This window comes from Simochromis diagramma, unplaced genomic scaffold (genome assembly GCF_900408965.1).
Source record: "Simochromis diagramma unplaced genomic scaffold, fSimDia1.1 OVJJ01000781.1, whole genome shotgun sequence".
NCBI classification, from domain to species: domain Eukaryota; kingdom Metazoa; phylum Chordata; class Actinopteri; order Cichliformes; family Cichlidae; genus Simochromis; species Simochromis diagramma.
This window is the reverse complement of record NW_024386832.1, coordinates 1,311,304-1,330,885: the sequence shown is the minus strand read 5'-3', so window position 1 is coordinate 1,330,885 and position 19,582 is coordinate 1,311,304. Positions and strand designations below refer to the sequence as shown.

Below are 19,582 nucleotides of genomic sequence, written 5' to 3'. Positions count from 1 at the left end.
GGTCAGTCCGTAAAACCACGGAGGTCATATGTGAAGCTGTGTGAACAGTCTGCCTTGTATGATTGAGACTGATTTAAGGAGATGGGATTTCAGCTGATTAAATGCTTGAAACCGACACCACCTCAGGATTGTGAGGAAACCGTTTCTGTGGCAGAACTTAGCCTATCAGAATAATTTTAGTTGGAATTTGCCAGATGAAAACAGTGTGGTTACATTTAAAATGTTTCCGATCATGCCCCGCGCACACACGAGAAAGCAGTCGGTAAGCTGAGATGGACAGGAGGGAGGGAGGAAGAGAGAGAAGGGAGCATGAATGAGGACTTTGTATGTCTGTTCGCGAGCCAATACCAGCTCTCTATTTTGAAAACGTCTAATTACAAGTGACAGTAACTTATTCCTATTCCGTAAATACACAAACCATTTGCAGGTACTTTTTGCGAGTGTTTTCTCAAAGCTCAGTTGGCAGGCGCAGATGTTTTGGGTTTACATAAAATGGGAAAATGAACGGGTATGAATCAGATTTTCTGTGTGCACGCGTGCAGCGACAGGGGTGGCTGGGGAGGGAGGGCGGGCTGGAGCTGGTAAAGCTGCTGGTGCAGATGCAGGGTTTGGGACACGGGGCCGTCTGGTGAAGCAGGTCCAATCACATCTGTGCGCAGAATGGTAATAACAGCGGCGGTGGTGTCGGCGGCCCTGTTTGTGGGCGATAATGGCCCCGAATCAAAGACAGCCCATTGAGAGGAAATGCTGAGCCAGCTTCCGAGCTCATTAAACAGCTCCTCTGCGCTTCTGAAGGCGCGGCCTGTTTAATGTCTGTCACTGGAGAGGGGATTTCGGCTTTATGGCCTTGTTAAAAAAAACAAATAAAGAAAAAAAAAAGTCTTGCCTTAAAATTTATGGAGGCTGTCACAGTTTTATAGTAAACCGCTTTGGCTAATTAACGCTTAATATTTCATCCTATAACAATTAAAAATATTTCTCGTCCAAAGACATGGCAGGAGCAAGGGGGCAGGCATTCACCGCTGCCATTTGGCAAGCCAGCTGCTCGAGGGCGTAGAACAATAAACAAATATAGAGGCTTCATAATTTCATTAATTACAGCCATTAGCCAAGGGCTGTTACATAGTTGAAATGACATGGGGCATCTAGAGAGCAGGAGGAAAAAAATGTGTGTGTGAGAGAGATAGACAGAGGATGCACAGCTGGGAAACACTTGGTCTAGCTTTTCATAGCAAAACAGTAAAAACAGCCACAACATCATCATTACTCTGCTTCTTTAAGCACTAAGGAGAAGAAAGCAATATCGCTACTGAGGGGTAGGAGGGAGGGAAAGGCATACGTTAAGTAAAAACAGCGAAAACGACAAAATACACAACAGCAACATTAACGTCAGTGTAAAATCCCACTGAAACGACACAAAAGAGATGATGGTGGTGGTGGTGGTGTTGGTGGGAGGGGGGTCACTTCTTTCATCTTCAAAGAGAGGATTGTGTAGCGCATAATTCCTTCCATGTAAGGAATGAACAGCAGACCAGACAACAGCGTGTGTGCTGACCGAAGAATCATGTAAACGGCCCTTACGCTTATCTGACTGCGCCATAAATACCAGAGCTTTGATTTCTAATGTACAGGATGGGGATAATCTTGGAGTTGGGCCTTAATGGGACCACGGGCTTTTAATCAGAGGTCATGACAAGATGGATTAGATCTATTAGACTAATGGCAAAAAGCTACAAATGGGGAGCCGTCTGATTCGACTGACAGAGATTGCTGCGCATTTCAAATGATGGATGAATAGTCATAACCGTTTTTCCTCTGTACAAATTTTGCGAGCTGCCACTGTTAAACGCCCCTCCCTCTTCCCTCCAGACTTGTTGGCATTTAAAACACGGAAGCAATTAGAAACGTTATCAAAACAGTTTTACAATGATGTCATTTCCCCCCTTTATCCACAATGAGGTCATCTGACCCACTAGAAAAGCTTTGAATTTGTCATTGGAATGTATGGTTGCTTTTGGGCTTTGCACACACGTACACGCAGCAATAAGTCCCTGTTACACAAACACACACATATATGTCTGTGTATATCTATGTATGTATGTACAAAACCACAAGTCTGCAGGAATGTATTCATACAGACACAGATCGGCTTATTAGTACCTTTGTTTTTAATGAAAAGGCATATCTAAACAGGAAAGTAGCTTCTATAAAAACTGAAGCGTACTGAAACTCTACAGTCCTTTCTAATAATGTTGGGATGCTGTGTAAAATGTAAATAAAAGCAAAATAAAATATTTAAATGTGTTAATAGAATTGAAACAATCAAAGGGCAACATATCAAATATTGAGAGTGAGAAATGTTATCATTTGTTGTGTCGTTTAAAAAAAGCTGCGGCTAAACATGCTAAAAACACATGGCTGAACACCACGCTGTTAATAATGAAAATATAATGGAATGAACATGCTATTGCTAATTTAAAATTACAAATAAACATTTTACATGTTGCCTCATCAATCTGTTGAATAAATACAAATATAGTTGCTGATAATGGAAATGTGTACTTGAAGCAATTAAACTGACAGTGTAATAAACATGCTCGTGTGTGTGTTTGTGTAATGGGAGGTGGCAGCCCCAATTAAACGTGATGCTTCCAGCTTGTCGTCCACAGGAAGAGTGCAAAAAAAAAAAAAATTTAAAAATTCAAACTCAAAGTGTCAGATTTTTCTGAAGGGAGGGGTTCTTACAGCTACAGGACAAAACTGGCAAATTTGGGGGTAAAGAAAAAAAGGGAGGAGTTGATTGAAGAGGAAATTGGGAGGGGTAACAGGTGAGTTGGTGGGAAGTTACGGGAGCTTATTTTACTTATCCTCACATTTCTGGCTTGGGTACGCACCATGGGGGGTGCGGTGGGCGGGGTGAGGATGGCGGCCGGGGGCAGACTTGCGGGGAAGGGCGTGAAGGTGTGCTGGTGGGTGTGTTGGTGCTGGTGCATGTGCTGGTGTTGGTGAAACTCGGCCCTCAGGAGTGACACAGGGGCCAACGGCGAAGCGGACGGCCCCCGGCCCCGCTCTGAACTCTGAACCAGGAAACGGTTGTTCAGCTCCTGCCTCAGGAGGTCATGCTCTGCAAGAAAGGAGAGCGAGGGGAAACCCAAAAAAAAAAAAAAAAAGAAAAGCAAAAAAAAGGAAAAAAAAGAAAGAAAAAAGGAGGGGGGGGGGGGGGAAGGGGGGACACAAGAAAAAAAAAGGCACGGGCGCCCAGTCAGTCTTCACAACAAGGGTAGAAGAGAAAAAAGAAAATAGTCACCTGGCATTCTCTGTTTCTCCAGCTCATGCTGTGAGGGTTTTCTACGTGGGGACTCATTGGTGGTGGTAAGAGAGTTGCCTGTGACAATGTGCCAATCAGAATCCCCGAATGAGGCTGGCAATACATGATTGGTTGGTTGAATGATATCAACAGGCTGGTATCTAAAGACAAGAAAGAACCAAGAGTCATCCCAGCAGAAAACACACACACTCTTGCCCTCTATGAGAAAGTCATTTCACAACTGGCATATTTACTGCTTATTTTGGAGACACCCATCATGTCTGGAGACATTTTCTTTTCTGATGAGATCGCCTGTTTCGATAGAATCTTTGAACATATTAAAAATCGTTACAAATCACTCGTGTTTGCATGCTAGGCAACACAATTTTGGCTGTGCCAGTTGCAGACTGGCTGCTTGCGGTGTGCTGTCTCCGACCGTGGTGGCTGTCTGATCGTTAGATGACATTTACTCGTGATGCATCCAAGCCCTCTTACAGTCCTTGTGCCCATTTAATATCTGTGCTACTAGAAATGCAGACCATCTAAGAAGGGACCCCAAGTGTATTTATTTCCATTTAATATACTTTTCCACTCTGTAATGCCCAACAGTTATTTCTATGCAAGACCCTTTGTACTTTTTTCAGTTTATTGATGAGCTCTAAGTGCTTACTGCCTACTGTGTTATTAGCATTAATATCCCATGTGCTGCATAGAGTGCTTTAAAGATTAATGCAAATTTGTCATTGCAATTTACTTTGCTGAGGCACTATGGAAAACGGATGTATAATTAGAGCCTTTTCTAAAACTGACACTGATACTGGCACCGATATCGGATGATTTAAAATCCGATAGCCAGTACTCAAACCATAAACAGATATCCCTAGCATTCATCATGTGTGGTTATTTATGAGTCCTTACTAAGACTCATTACCTATTTGTGGATTGCTGTGACTCTGCTCACATCAGCTGGTTGTTGTGGTATTCCAAAACTGTGTTGCCAATACAGTTTGGGAATACCTGCCTCTGGTTAACAAACTATGAAGTATTAACACTCATAACATGGTGTTAACAGTATTTCTATCATCTCGTCTTTACTTGAATTTTAATTTATCAGCTGTTATAAATTTATCGATATACCAGCAAATAGTTAATAGATCAGCACCACTGGTATATTGGTTCTATTTAAAATGCTGGGATCTGGACAAACTAAACTTCTAAGAAAGGGCTAAATCCCTCACATGTCTTCACTTAGGAATAAATGCGTTGTAGAATAACTCAATAGCCTTTTTATTTAAAAAGAAAAAGTAAAGAATGAGCACTTACCAGATCAGCAAATGGTGCATAAACACTTGACTTGTTTCAAACAATGTAACATTTTTGTGCCATTAATGGTATAAAAATCCTCGACTAACTGTAGTAGGTTAAACAATATTTGCCAGGTTAGTATTTTATGCATCTATAAATCCTTTTTTTAAACAACTGCAATTGCGGCATGAACACAGTTGTACAGCTAAGTGTAATTTATCTAATGATAAAATGTCCTGTAGAACCGCAACAGTGTTTGCAGTTCTTTTGTTAATCTCAAGAATAAATAATAAATCAAAAATGTTCATGTAAAACATTTTGCTCCCTCTGAAGTTGTTTTTCTTTGGACTTTGCGTCTCCGCTAAAGCTACCGTGCAGCATTTAAGGTGCGCAGCTTTACCTGGGTAGGGGGTGCCGGCGGGGTGCCCGGGCACCACTAAACTGTTGGTCGGTAAGGTCGGTGGCGGCGGCAGTGTGGCTGGGGTTGCAAACATGGCCGAATGGCGATGGGCTGGGCTCCGTAGGGAGGAATAGTGCGAGGTAGAAAGGTTGGCTATGGAGAGAGGCAATGCAGGGGCCGAGGACGGAAGCCCACTCAGGTGGTGGTGAGGGGATGGGGGTAAATGCTGTTTGGGAAGACCCACTGGACTGCTGCTGTGGCTAAAGATTTAATGGGGTACAAAAAAAAATGCAATCACTATTACCATCATTTACGATGTTAATACAAACTGTACATACATATCCACATACTGTGATGCTTTTTCTTGTAGGTATCTCGCTGTAAGTTCAGCTTACTTTGACCAAATAAGAGTGATTTTCTAATAATGCTTCTTATATTGAATTAAAAGAGGTGAGGGCACAATCTGAAAAGGTGAAATGGGAAATCATGCTGTGTGCACTGCAGTGTTGCCCGATGAAAACAGTAAATCTGACAGCTGGTTATTGTGAGGGGGAAAAATCAATATCCACATGAAAACAGTCAATACTGTGTGGAATATAGAATTGTCTATTGGACTAGATCATATTAATTTGGAAGTTCTGGCAGGTTATATCGTCTTTACTAGAGTGGTAGGAAACACAAGGAAAGTGTTAGTGTCTGCCAGACAACACCGTGAACAGGTACAAAAGGTGAGACGGTGAAAGTGAAGACAGTACTGGGTACTGAATTTCTGTTTGCTTTCTGGTAGTGTGCAGCGCTGAGGCTGGTGAATATGGCACTAACACAGCTGAACCGTGTGGTTTCTTTAGCAGGTTTATAGTCATAATTCTTAGCCCCAGTAAAAATACCTGATTTCGTGGAGGCTGCCGTACGACAACGGGTGGTGCACTGGCCGTGCGTGGTGCTGTCGGGGCAGAACACGAGGCTCCTGGTGCGAGTGTGGGTGAGGAGGGTGGGGTGGGGTGGGGCGGTGCCCTCAACAGGGGAGGTGTAGGGACGGGCGGTGGAAGTTGCAGCTCCTTTTTAACACTGAGAGGAGGCGGGGTGGGAAGCCGTAACCTAGGAGGCTCTGAGGGTGCCGCCGCTGCAGCAGGGGCAGGGGAGCCCGTAGGTGCCGAAGCCGGGGTGGGGCTGGACACGGGAGGTGCAAAGGGCACCTCACTGTTGCTCTGCTCCTGGCTGCGCTGGAGACCGGAGACTTTGGCTGAGCTACAAGTCTTGGACTCAGGACTCTCATTCGTTGGCACACCTGAAATGGGGAAAAAACAGTTAAAATTTAAGGAGAAACATGTTAAACTTCATCTTCGTTTGACTCAGTAACACCTAACACATGAAAAAACTGCTCCCTCTCTGCCTTTTTAATGTTGTCCCAGTGTCTTCTGCCCAAGGTTCCTCTTGTTTCCCTCTCCCTAGGTTCCATTAAGTGTTTAATCAGGTCATTTTCATGCTTGACTATAATCAGATGATCCAATTTCTTTCCGCGATCCAGTCAGTATGAATAAATCACAGCTAATTAAAGTTAAATGTCGGCCCCCATTCAGGGCTTTGCTGAGCACACAATCTGGCATGAAATAATTATGTTTCAATTGTGTTGTGAGGAGAGATCGTGGCCCCTTATCTTGGCCTCTCTGGCTCTGGCATCTTTCTATCTTTCCTTCTTGTTCTTTCAGGGGATAGGGGGAACCACAGGAAAGCACTCTGAACCCATTTTTTACCATTCATCAGCGGCCTTTTCAACAGACAAGAAGCTTTTATAATCAGCATTCCACAGAACAACGACTTTTCGTACTTAGACTGTCGCAATTTAATGACTATAATTATATGCTGTTGTAGCAGGCAAATAAAAGTGGGAGAAAAAGCAGCATCAAAGCAGTTATGAATCTTAATGAATAAGACGAGCCAGTTGGTGATCTTGTGCTTCTCCCAGAGTTGAATGCAAAGGAAAATGGCCCGCGAAGATTGTGAGCTTGAGGACACGCTTGTGTGACAACTGCAACAGCAAAATCACTGCTGTAGCTTCTGAGCTAATCAAAGCTGCTACTGCTGGTATTCATTTTAACTATGCACACATGCACAGAGATAGACAGGCAGACAGACAGCTTGGTGGTGCCCTCTTGGTGGCTCTAATCTACGAGTGCTCAGATACAGCAGGGTTTCAGTCAAAAGACATAGCAGTGCTTCAATTAAAAAAAGATCCATGGGCACACTCAACAGTAACAAAATGAGAAGAGCTGGGAGCTGCTGTCAAACCAGTGAGAACTCAACATGCAGCCCACTAATGGAATATCCAGGCCCTATTAACAGCCTGCTTAATCTTTCAAGGATCCTAACACCCATAAAAAGGCCAATAAAAAGGCAAGGCAGGGCTTTTATTTATTTCTTTATTTCTTTATTTGTTGAGCTCCCCTTCCATTTACTCCTTACATTTATAGGAGAACTGGGGCTGGCTATGGTGTCATAATTTTCAAATGAATTCCTGGGTCCAGGCCTATATAGACCTCCGGATTTATTGGGGTCTGGGGCTTGGATTAAACTGTCAGACTCTCGGCGTTACGGGGACAGAGAAAGAGGAATACTCAATGGCAAAAACACAGAGGCGGGCACAGACAGACAGACAAACGGAGGAGAAGAAGCAAATATCCACAGTCAAAATGTCGCTGTTGGGTGATGTTGCCATGGCAACCAGTTTTCCCAGACATAATGCAAGGCGAGTGATACTGAAGGAAGTCTCACTACGACCATAGAGGGAAGGTAGGGGGGTGGGGGCTTCGCATTCTAAGCCAGGGCCACAGCGAGCGCCGGGTTATCTTAATGATGATTCTAATGGGCTCTAATGGAGGCAGCGATCGGCACAGACCAACACATCCCTCATTAAAATCCCTCTGAAAGCTCACTCACACTCACAAGCGCGCGCACACACACACATATACGATTGCACGCACAATAAAACACACCCACACGTGCACACGAATGAATGGAACATGGACAAGTTTTTACTGTTGGCAAACGCATGCAACTTCATTTTAGTGAAGGGCAGAACAAAGTGAGGAAAACCAGACCGGTTTGTTGGAGAAAGAAAAAGAGTTGCATTATCCAATAGATTTTTATTGTTTGCAAACTGACCTTTTTTTAATAGGTTTATCTACCATTTTGAAAAATATACAATATGTATGCATGATAACTCTGACACCGTCATACTCCTTCATAAAACCCTATGCTGCGTGATGTTTTTCTAGAACTTGCACTTCTGGATACTGGTAAGGTTTAAAGTCAGGGTGTGGCTGCTTTGACTGGCAGGTGTGCTACCAGAGGGAGCTGCAGCGGCTTTTTTCCTGCTATTTTAAGTTAGCCAAAGGCTGGGCTGCATCACTGTGTTTAAGCTGTTGGTGCCATTTGCAGAATTTAAAATTGAATTTAAAATTCAGTTTAATATGGCTTCTTGTGTGGGACACACAAGATAGTACTTTAATTTTGCTGAGTAAAATACGTGCAGCCATACAGTTTGTAAATGTAGCTAGCTAACCATGCTTTCCAGCCTCAGCTGATAACTTAGCACTCTGCCATATGAACAAAATGGCAGCGGCTAAAATGCTAGCACAGAGGCTTTGAAGTCCAAAAACATCCACCACAAAAAAAAAGACTTTTTGTTTGTTATGTTTTTTTGGTCCCATCAATGCAAAGCAACACTGCACAACTGTCAGCTGACTGTCATGCATTTCATTAAGCTGCAAAAACAAAACACCAAGTTGTTCCTCTTTTCCGCAGGATATGTAATATACTCCCTGAAATTACATACTGAGGAAAACAGTAGGCCAGCCACAGGCGATCATGTGAAACAAATGCCATACGAGTGCGCAAAAAAAGTGCTGTCCTGAAGCTCTGCCCTGCAAACCTGAGCAGATGGTCTGGGTGAGTCAGACAGGTTGGAGGGCAGCCCAGTGGTGGGGGTGGCACCCCTCTCCCCTTAGCTGGGTTAGTGCACTGGGGGGTGGGGAGGCGCAGGGACATTCCCTAGGGGGGTGTTGGCAAGTCTGCTCACCAGATGACATCTCATCCCAGTATTGATCTTTTTATAGTTGTTCTCGTGGCCTTGCTTACTCGAGGGAATTGGGCCTCGCCCTGTGTGCACGTGCCTCAGTGTGCTATACCGTGGGTTGGGGAGTGGAAGGGGTGGAGCGTAGGGATGCAGGGACTAAGGTAGCAGACGGACAACAAGCCACTGGGATTTGTTGGTAATAACTGATGTGTCCAGAGGGGAATCTGAGGTGAACATGGTGTCGCTACACAGCTGTTCCTGCCTTCGATACCCTTAACTTGTGACCCTGTGTGTCCCTATGGAACATCTGGAGAGCTGTCACTGATCTGGTCCTCTGTGGCCTTTACGCAGCCAGATGGCCCAGATTGGAATGGCTTGGACCAGTCTGGAATTGCTTGGCCCTTAGCTGGACTGTGGCTTGCTGGTGCATGGCATACTCCCCGTGAGCAAGAGATTCCTTTAAGGTGTCTTGGCACTAGAAACCCAGAAGAAAAGCCTTGCACACATTTCCTCATCTTTAGAAATCATTTACTTTGAAGCTTGTTTAACTACTTTATTTTAAATACACACCTGGCTACCTGCAAATGGCCTCTGCAACCTCATGAATGAAACAAGGGCTCTAGAGAAAATTCTCATTTGGTTTCCAACTAAAACCCTCAGCAAGCTAATGCTGTGCATGCAAATGAGTGTGTTACATAAATTACCTGCTCACGGCTGACACTGATACCAGTATATACAACAGCCAGGGAAACAGAACCTGTATGCAAAAAGCCCTTTCAGATTAGATACGAGAATATGCAAAGTATCCCAATGATAAGGGGATGTCGGGGGCTTAGGGCCACTGGGTGTTCTCATTTACTAGGCAAACACTGCGGTTCACTCCCTTCATGGCTTTGCCAAAGCATAAACAGTCAGGGCAGTGATAAAATAAGGACATGAACAGACAGATATTTAAATAAAGCAGCATATCCGCCGAAAGACGTTGGAGGTTGCAGACAGTATGTGAGGATGCATACTGCCTTGATGCGTCTCCCGCTGGCTTTGGCTGACAGGATATTCTGCTGCTCTTGACGGTTGAGCTCACAATGATTTGGTTTTTGTACCTCTCTAGACAAGCAATCTGCACAGAGCCAAGGCTTAGCTCATGAGTGAGTGACTGTGGAAGATGGCTATAACAGATACTGGCAGAAGGCAGGAAACCGCAGTCTTGCCAATCAACACTTCGTTGCCGTGAGGTATTCAGTCATAGGAAACAGGCGGGGTGATTTCAACAAAATGATTTTGTACGAGAGGAACAGAAGGGCTGAGCAGTGTTGAATCATTGTGCTAATAATAAAATCATAGGAGAAATTTGCAACGGCTTGCTTTGCCTCACACTATTTAATCTGCCTCGAGCATCTCCAAACTGGTAACGAGGGGAGCCAAGGCGACATTTTTGCAAATCTCTGGGACATGTAAATGGGGGGGTGGAGGGTGGGTGTAAGAGGAGAAAGCTGGCCAAGATAGCTAAAGAGTGGGGACAGCTGACACGTTTCAATTATTTCTCTCTGTCTCTTTGCCGCGGCTCACCAAGGAGTGAATGGCACCAGAATGGGGATGGGTGTTAAGCTGTAACACGTTTACAGTCAAAGCACAGGCATAAATCGACAACCTAATGTTCATTTCACAGAGCTGGCAGCTCAAACTGAGAGATGAATCAGTTTTTCCTGCGCATATCACATCCCAATTCAATCTCGAGCCATATGGTGCAGGACACATATGCCAGTCATCCCTTATGGCACATATGCCATCGTTGTGGATGCGAGGCAAACGAGTACATCTTTAAATTGGAGGGAAAAGAGTGAGTGTGGAAACAACAGAGGTTGAGATGTTGACTGTCTAAACCCTTTTATATCATGCACGGTCCAGCGGAGCTCCAAAAGCAATGTTAAACTGTCATTAACCCCTGGCTATAATGTGTTGCTGCAAAGCAAGGCGTCTCCACGCTCGCACTTCCTTTTCTGTCAGGATCCTCCCTCCCCCAAGATGTGTCTAGCAGAGCTCATGTGCTTTGGGAAAGCCATCAGTCTCAGCTCCTTATGAACACTGCTGGGTCATCTAAGGTCAGTGCCACTGGGCTCTCTGAAATAAAAGGGTAGACATCTTGGAACTTTCAACAGAAAAACTCAAGTCTAATGGCTCCTCTGACACGGCCCACCCTGCCAGCCTAAAATCTGACCCCTTTCACTGTCACTGACCCATCCCCAACCTCTGTGACCCCTTTTCCCCTTTGGGCCGCAGTGGACAGGCAGCCAACACGGGGAGAACGGGAGGGGTAACTTGAACTTTGAGGCTAGATTTTGTCTTGAAAAGAGAAGGGGGGCCTTCAGGAGTTATTTGCGCGACGCTGAAAGCACTAGCCTTATCATTTCATTAATTAGCATGACACGCCTGCCTGATGGACTTGAACGCCGCAGCGGCAGCTGTCTCAATTGATTATAGCAGTGGACGTGGTGCCGCAATTATCGAGGTGACTGGAGACAACGGCTGCCACTTCTAATAAAGGACTTAACTCCTGCTTCCCACATCACAGCTCAGCGGTGGGAGGACAGCGGCAGCCTCCCCGTGTCTCCCATACCTTAAAGACCTTTTCAGAATCTCTCTACAGGCTTCTGTGGAGCTCAGTGTGGGCTGTAGTTCTTGAGCAGCGTGTCAGCTTTACTTAAGCTTCCATACTGCCTGAACAGTATCACTTTGGTGCCCCGCAGGAAAGCATCCTCTATTAGCCTACCAGCTGGCTCATAATCCGCAGAGAATGGAGGGGAAGGAGGTAGGAATGAAAGAGAGGACGAGAAGGAATGTAGGAGACACAAAGACAAGGAGCTTTTTGCCAGGAAGCTTCAAGTCCAAGCAGAAATGGAGGGAGTGAGTGTGCAGCAGTGTAAACAGACCCACTGTTTCCCAGCTTCATTTCATGTATGAACGTGCACGAAGCCCACATGCATCTAAGTGGATATAATATTATCTTTCAGTGCCGTACTGATTACTTCTCAATGGGATGGAAACGGTTGGGTGAAAATCCTTCAACAAATCTTAAGTGGCATGACAGTAGGCTGAAAGAGCCAGCATGTTTTTCTTTACCTCCTCCTCCATCTCCGTTTTCACTCCCCACCCTGAAAGCAAAGCAACAACTGGAAGCTGACAGCTCCTAACCATTCACCATACCTCATTCACTGTTGTGACATATGCAGCCGTTGCAGTTTAGTGCATAGAAAGGGGTGGGGCAAACATCCTTGCAGACAGATCACGTTTCCAGCGCATTTTTTTGAGATAAAGTGGATGAGTATTGCAAGCTGTGCTTTAACTTAAGATAGTGCCTGAGCTACTCACCTGCTTCATGCAAATAAAGCATCTTTTTTTAAAAAAAAAAAAAGAAGATTAATAATACCCTTTGACAACCAAAAATGTGGAGACAACTAATGTTCTAAAGTCTTGGTATCACATTAGTGGGAATGGCTAAAAACAAATATCCATTCATCAGTGACAGCCAGATAGCAAGACCATCCATCAGACAGCACTTTTCTTTGTCTTTTCATGCTTACACGTTGATACTGCTTCTCTAAACATTCAAGACACTATCGATGCTCTAGCTGTACTCGTACAGCATGCCACAGGAATTTAAAACCAAAACACTGTTGCATTTACGGTCATATGCAACCAGTTGCAACATAACTACTGCTCCAAGTTTAACAGTTCAAAGTAAATAATGTGTCATGTACTTTTTTCATTGCAGAAAATTGACATGTTCCAAATGCACTGGTGACGTCATACACTGTTAGTGCCATGAACTTCAAACTAGCTGCACGCAGCTGTTTGGCATTTTGATGCAATAATGACTGAAAATGCTAGTTTATCAAAAATATTGTTTGATAACTAAAACCAACTTCTACACTAAGTCAGTATCACTACAATAATCTTCAGCGTAAATGAAATCCAGCGGAGTATCTGTCTAAAGATAGTGAGCTTCAGCAGCAGCCCCCCCGGCGGGGACACAGTGTCCACTATAGAGTCACTGGTGTCATGTCGGTGCCACTTCTATAGGAGGATCCCACTGCTGCACGGCTCCTGTAGTGCTGCTGGGTATTTAGGCTTACAGATGGAGACGCAGCAGCTGCTGAGGACGGCACTAGTGCTGCCATTTTGCCTTGTTAAAGACTACATGCCAAAAGAGCTGTGCTCTGATGAGCTACAAACCTTTTCTTCCCATAATAGTCAGAGCTTGTAATATCTGAAAGCCAATACTTAAAAAAACAAAACAAAAAACCACCTAAGTCTAGTCTCGAGCGTCGTTTTTCTATTTTTTTTCTTTTTGGGTGGGGGGGGGTCGATAAATTACACGTCAAGGCTTGATGACACACTTAAAGGACTGGAGTAGAGATGTTTGAAATAGCTCTCATTCACAGCTTAGTTAGACAAACACACACAAAAGCCTTCTCAAAAGCACTACCCTCCTTCTCCCCACTGCCGCCACAACAAGAGTGACAATTGGAGGGTGTATTAGGTTCACAAACATTCGCTGTCCTTCCTTGCACCTCATTCATCATTCTTGATTAGAGGCCAAGGAAGAGGGATAAAGTGACCCAGACCGGGGGGAGAAAGAGGAAAAGAGAGGTTAGTTAATAAGGCAGAGGGGAGGGAAGAGGGAGCAGAGGGTACAGAATCGTGTCAAGTAAACGAATGGAGACAAGGCCTGGATACTGACCTTTGAGGCTGCTGCTAACCTAAACCCAGCATCGTCTGCACCTAAACCCATGCCACGCATGCAAGTGGGTGCCAACAAACACACACACACACACACACACACAAACAAAGAATCTAGCCTCCTTTAGCCCTAGTGGGCAAGAAACAACAGTGTGCGTGTTTGCAGGGCTGCTGTGAGCGGCAGCATTTCACTCTGGTGTTCCAAGTGTGGAAAGTGAAGAATTGATTTGTTTGGAGTGTGAAGGCAGCGTGTCAGATTGGGGAAATGTGTGAATGTGAGTATGTCTGTGAGGAGAGGGGTGGTGCACGGTAAAACGGGAGCGAAATTGGACTCTGAAATGAGCCAAATCACTCGCAAGATGAAACAGACGACACCAGGGGAAGGAAAAAAGAAAAAGAACAGAGAAAAGAAAACAACACAGGGCCCCAGAAAAGTGTTGAGCAAGGTTTGCTGGCACAAAAAGGCAAAAAACCAAACCAAACAGGCTTTCTTTCTGCTCGACATATTTCAGACAGAATATGACAAAAACAACACTGACGGAGTTGGAGGAATCAAAATCAAACCGCCAAGTGTGTCTGACTGTTTCATGAATCCATGTCGAAGTGGAGGCGCCACACCACATCAAACCCTGTAAATTCTCCTGAAAGCCTCCTCGCTCCCTTTAGCAGCCAGCGCTTAGATTATTGTGTGCAGCTAAAAGGTAAGTGCTGGGAGTGTCACACTTGAGAGTGTGTTTTAAGCACCATAAAGTATCAAGACCCAGATGGCTCATCCTCCCTGAAAAACATGACCACTCTACCTCGGCTCTAGTGGCACCTGCTACCAGGATTAGGCCGGCGCTACACCAGCCCGACACACTAATACAGTGTGCCACAGCTGATAAGGAGCCCGAGGCACTTGTCTGCACAGTTGATGAGTCAATAACTGTATCATTAGTGATAGAGATAACCATATATTGATCTTTTCCAAAAACACAGGCAGGCGTGATGTTGATGCAATTGGTCACAGTTAGGCTTTAACAGATGTGCTCTTTGGAAAGTAAATATCAGTGCTGATAACACTGGGCTGACTCTGCAGATCGCTTGTAATAGGTTGCACTACCAGTTGTTTTTAAGATTACATTTCTGTACTAATAATGCCAAGATATTCACAAATTTGTCAAGTATTTCAATATTTTGACATGGTCACTCTTATAACTGTTAAAATATATTGTAAACGGGACATTTATAATATTTTTGACTCCATATGTTTGTTTGTTTTAGTCTTTGCTTGGTTTAAAGTTCACAGTGATCTCACAGTTTAGTCCCTCGGTTAATACAAAGTCTGGAACAATGAGTTTTGGTGACCTTTGAAGCCATCTTTATGGGCGGGGCTTTGTACCTTATATGAACAAATTAGGATAGCTCCACTTCTTGAAACCAGGCAATTTAAAACTTTGGCCATGTTTAAGGTGAATATTTACCCCTGAAAATTTACATAAATATGAACCAAAAAGGAAAGAAAAAATTATTTTATTCATTATTTTTAAAATAGCTCTGATACACGATTTAATCACCCAATTCTTGTTGATGATAATCTAGGAAATAATCTGCTATACAGTACATGTTAAATCAGAGAAACAGCATTATACAAAGGTGGGAAATCTGATCTTAACAAAAGGAAAATGTCAGCAAGACTACATATATCAGCCTAACCCCAGTCGATACTGCTGGTAGTCCTCTGTACACATCTCTCCGTGGGTTGTGTGACATTGGAACAATCTCTCTTGCTCTTTCCCAAAGCAAACAACAGTGAAATCCCAGTCCTGCTGCTCACCCTTCAACACAGCAGTACTAACCCAACAGCCAGAAAAGCTGGAGCCCATGCTCAGCTGAATGGGGTATTAGAGTCAGTCAGAGGTCATTAGGGGCCCCACCACCAGGGCCCAGTGCAGGGAATTCACCGGTAGCCAAAAACAACAGCCAAACAGATGACCGCTTGAATATTGGAGGAGACCACACTGTTCATGTTCCTTTTTTTTAACCTCCTCTGAACTGTCCAAAACGCAGGGCGCTCTGTCTCAGTGAATTACTCCCTGTCTGTTAACAAACACTGGGACGATTAATGCTGCTCTTTCCGGGTGAAATGCACAAGCAAACACAAGCCTGTTCTCAGGAGTGCGTATCGGGTTACATCTTTCACCATGTGTTGAGTTCTAGGCTAATAGCTAGGCTCTATCGCAAACCTCTCCAGACCCAACCCTCACTCAAGCTAGCCCGAGCCTGTGGTTTTACTTGTAGACACAGTGGCTCTGATAAGCCACTGACAGAAACATGGGTACTAATACGCTACCAGAGAAAAGGTAAGGGGCTATGAATACCGAACAAACACTGGAGGCGGACCACCCATCTGGTTATACTCGGGAAATACGTTATACAGCAGGACGATACTTCTGTTGGATTTGGGATCGTGTTTACTGGGTTCACCTCCTTTCACCCCTAAATTCTCTGGCACATTCTTCTGATACTTGGACGTCCTTCGTCTCTCATGGAATCTGGAGCATTTTACATCCGTTTTGTTCCTGTTGATGGTTTTTCCATCTTTATAAAGCTGTGTGAACTGATCCCAATGCATTACAAGCATGTTCGTAATATCCATCTAGGCTGCTGAATGTCCCCCTGCCAGCGATTGTACATTATCCAAGTGTCATGTTTGGCCACAATCGCCTACCATCTGGCTTTGTCAGTGAGTGTTACAGCCTCATCTGCAAACAACATTGGCTCTGAACCTCTCAGCACAGATGAGCTTAAAATGCACATAGCGAAGAACTGGGATCTTCAAACAAATAAAGGGTGGGGTGTGGGGATGTGGGGAGGGGAGGACCCACTCTCGCTAGCAGAATGACTGGAGTTGAAGGATTAAAAACAAGAAAACCTGCAAGTGATCACAGGCGACACGCTTTACATTTCAGGCCTGACAGCTGTGATAAGACGCTGGTCATGTATTCTCATAAGTAAACAATGAAAACGCCTTCCACGATGCAGCTGGCTGTTGTTTTGGTGGAGGAGGAGGATTAAGATTAGATAGAAGATGTGATGAGAGCTGCTGCTGCTGCTGTATGGACTTATCCTCTTTATATTCTTCTCTTCCTCTGGAAAAAAAAACAACAGCCACAAAAACCACTGAGCCTACATCCATTTATTATGTTTTTTCTCTGTTGAGACAAGACTCGACCTGAGCCGTGCTAGTTGGCCATCGGGGGACGCATCAGACCAAAGTATGACTACTGCGGTTAGCTTCAGCATGCTAGTTTGCTGCTGCTTAAATTAAATTCTCTGCAGGGTCTGAATGTTAACATTTATATAATAAATCAACCAGTTTTGTCAAAACAATGGCAATTTTTTTGTTTTAGCAAGTATACACAATGCTATGTGCGTGTAGCTGAGGTACAATAGTTTATCTGATCTGAAGAGGCAACACTGAAAAGCTGTTCTTTGTACTGAACCCCAAATGTATTTGGGGGATTTCGAGGCTGTAATGTTAAGTACACTGAAATCTTGCACTATTTTCGCTCTGACTTAACACGTAAGATGAGAAACAGCGTCTGTCGGCGTTCAAGCCAAAACGCAGACAACGTATCCTAAAATTCCCTCGTGGCCTTTAGTGATTTTGTAATTGCTCCCACTCCACAGCTAAAGCTGAATCCATACTCGGTCAATGAACGCAGAGGCACACAATGGAGCCTAGTCATACAGCGTTCAACGTGACTTCCATTTTCTCTCAAGCCGATCACCACCCATGGGTTCACTGACACAGATGACAGGGAGCGACAGGACTGACTGACAGGTGTCAAGCATCCTGACGTGTCACGGCTGACACAGACAAGAGAGAGTTTCTGTTTCAAGAATGAAACTTAACCAGCAGTTACCAAATGCTCTAAAGGAAGGCAGAGTTAATATTTCATGCCCGCTGGGCGATTTGCACAGAGCAGACGCTTTTCTAATGGACATAACAGAGGCCGCAGAGTGCACAGGGGGTTTAATGACATACCAGAAATGACTTTACAAGGCAGCTAATTGCCACGCATACAAAATCAAGACAGTCTTTGAAAACAGGCAGCTCGTAAAAGGCGATACAGTCTGATTTCACTGGCTGAGTGATGCGAAACCAAACCAAATTCCATCCAGTCAGCTTTTTAAGGTGCCAGACCACAGAGGGCTTGTGGGTAATGTGGACTGGTCCCTTTGACTCTCTGCCACTCTACATGAATAGTACATGACTGTGTAATCATAATTTAAAAAGCCATAAATATTGAAGAAGAATTAAAATAATTTATGGAACAGCGCAGTGTGACAGGATGTATGCGTGTGTTGGAGCGTTTTGTCTCCTTCCACTTCCCTCTTGCAGTGTCCGCTGAACGATGGGCAGCGGCGGTGCAAACTGGGAATTCTGTAATTGCTTTTTCTGTCCCTGAAGCAGACCTTCCTGCTTTAAATCAAAAAAGGCAATCTCTGTCAGTAATGGCTCAATTAATAATTAAACACGTGTCTTATCTCCGCTGAGCTCCCCCTATTTATTTTCATCTTTCCGACAAGGATGGCTGCACAAACAGCATTAACACTATCAATAAAGGGAACATTAATATCGCCCTTTTCTCTGAAAACAAATCACTCATAAGCTGCCCTATGGCTGTTTACAGAAATAGCCCACAGACTGATAAGGAAACAAGTCATGTTTTGGTTTTATTCCCCTGAACTCAGAGTGCCAGCTAATCTCTCTGCTTTCTGTATCCTGCTCTGAGTTCATGCTTTTTAATATTTAAAACAAATCCAGAGACATGTAAGCTTCTCTTCAAGCTCAACAAGTGAAAGAGGTGTAAGGGACGGCTTGTTTTCAAACATGAAAGTATGGGGGCGATACCAGAAACTGTTATTTCAACAACAGGAATATCGGTCTTGCGGATAAAGAAAACATTTCCTGTCTGGAATTAGTCAACAAATCAATTTAGGTACTCGACGTGAGCTTCGCCAGGCTTAGATTCCACAGCGGTGATGGCTGCTTTTCAATTCCAGAGCTTGCTGATCTGGATGGAGCCTTTGCAGCCCTTATGCTTCCCAGCGTCACGTCTGCCCTGCAGTCATCTAGCCTGCCTGTTAGCCAGTCAGCCACACTCTCTATCTAACTCCACTATATCCTGATTCAACGGGGGCGAAAAGCTGATTAGCTGGTCAGAGGGTCAACCTCCATTTATTATTTAATGGGTGAGAGCCTGCAAACAGTCAGGCTGGCCGCCGAGGTTAGTGATACATTACACTGACCTGGCCAGAGGAGAGCTGCTCAGGCGAACACAAACATGCTCTCTCATCTACTTCACTATGCCTGAGCCGCCCTCAATCCCCTGCCCCTGACCTTGCTGCTCCCTTTCCAATCACCCATCCTTCCTCCCTTCTCCGGCATTCAGAATGCAGCAGGTGAGAGACTGTTTCATTTTTATGTAAGTTTTCACTGTAGGAGCGGGCCTTTTGCTCTGTCTGGCCGAGGCAAGAGGAGGAGGCGGAGGTAGAAGAGACCATAGCTCTTTTATTGACATGCAGCAAACATCAGTGGTGGAACAAAGGCCACTCAGCACCTATTGAGAGAGCAGGCCTGCAGACAGGGTGGTTGATTAGCGATTCGACACAGGGACCTGGACTGTGTAGCACATAATGAGAGCTTAGGGAGCAAGCCATGAGCCGATGGGGGAAGGAGGTAGCGGGCGGGCTGCGGATAGAAAAG

The 19,582-nt window shown here is 44.6% G+C and overlaps 1 protein-coding gene across 10 annotated transcripts in view; it reads right to left on the bottom strand.

The window, feature by feature from the left end:
- fbrsl1 (fibrosin-like 1) overlaps positions 1 to 19,582 on the bottom strand; it is a 276,651-nt gene that overhangs the window by 10,111 nt on the left and 246,958 nt on the right. For 8 of the 10 annotated variants that reach the window (XM_040028511.1, XM_040028512.1, XM_040028507.1 and 5 more), the window contains 4 exons: positions 5,900 to 6,300; positions 5,013 to 5,272; positions 3,308 to 3,468; positions 2,874 to 3,124 (listed from right to left, as the gene is read on the bottom strand). In XM_040028511.1, the coding sequence (XP_039884445.1) occupies positions 2,874 to 3,124; positions 3,308 to 3,468; positions 5,013 to 5,272; positions 5,900 to 6,300 (1,073 nt within the window). The remainder of the gene's footprint in view (positions 1 to 2,873; positions 3,125 to 3,307; positions 3,469 to 5,012; positions 5,273 to 5,899; positions 6,301 to 19,582) is intronic. The other 2 variants (XM_040028516.1, XM_040028509.1) reach the window with 1 other exon arrangement.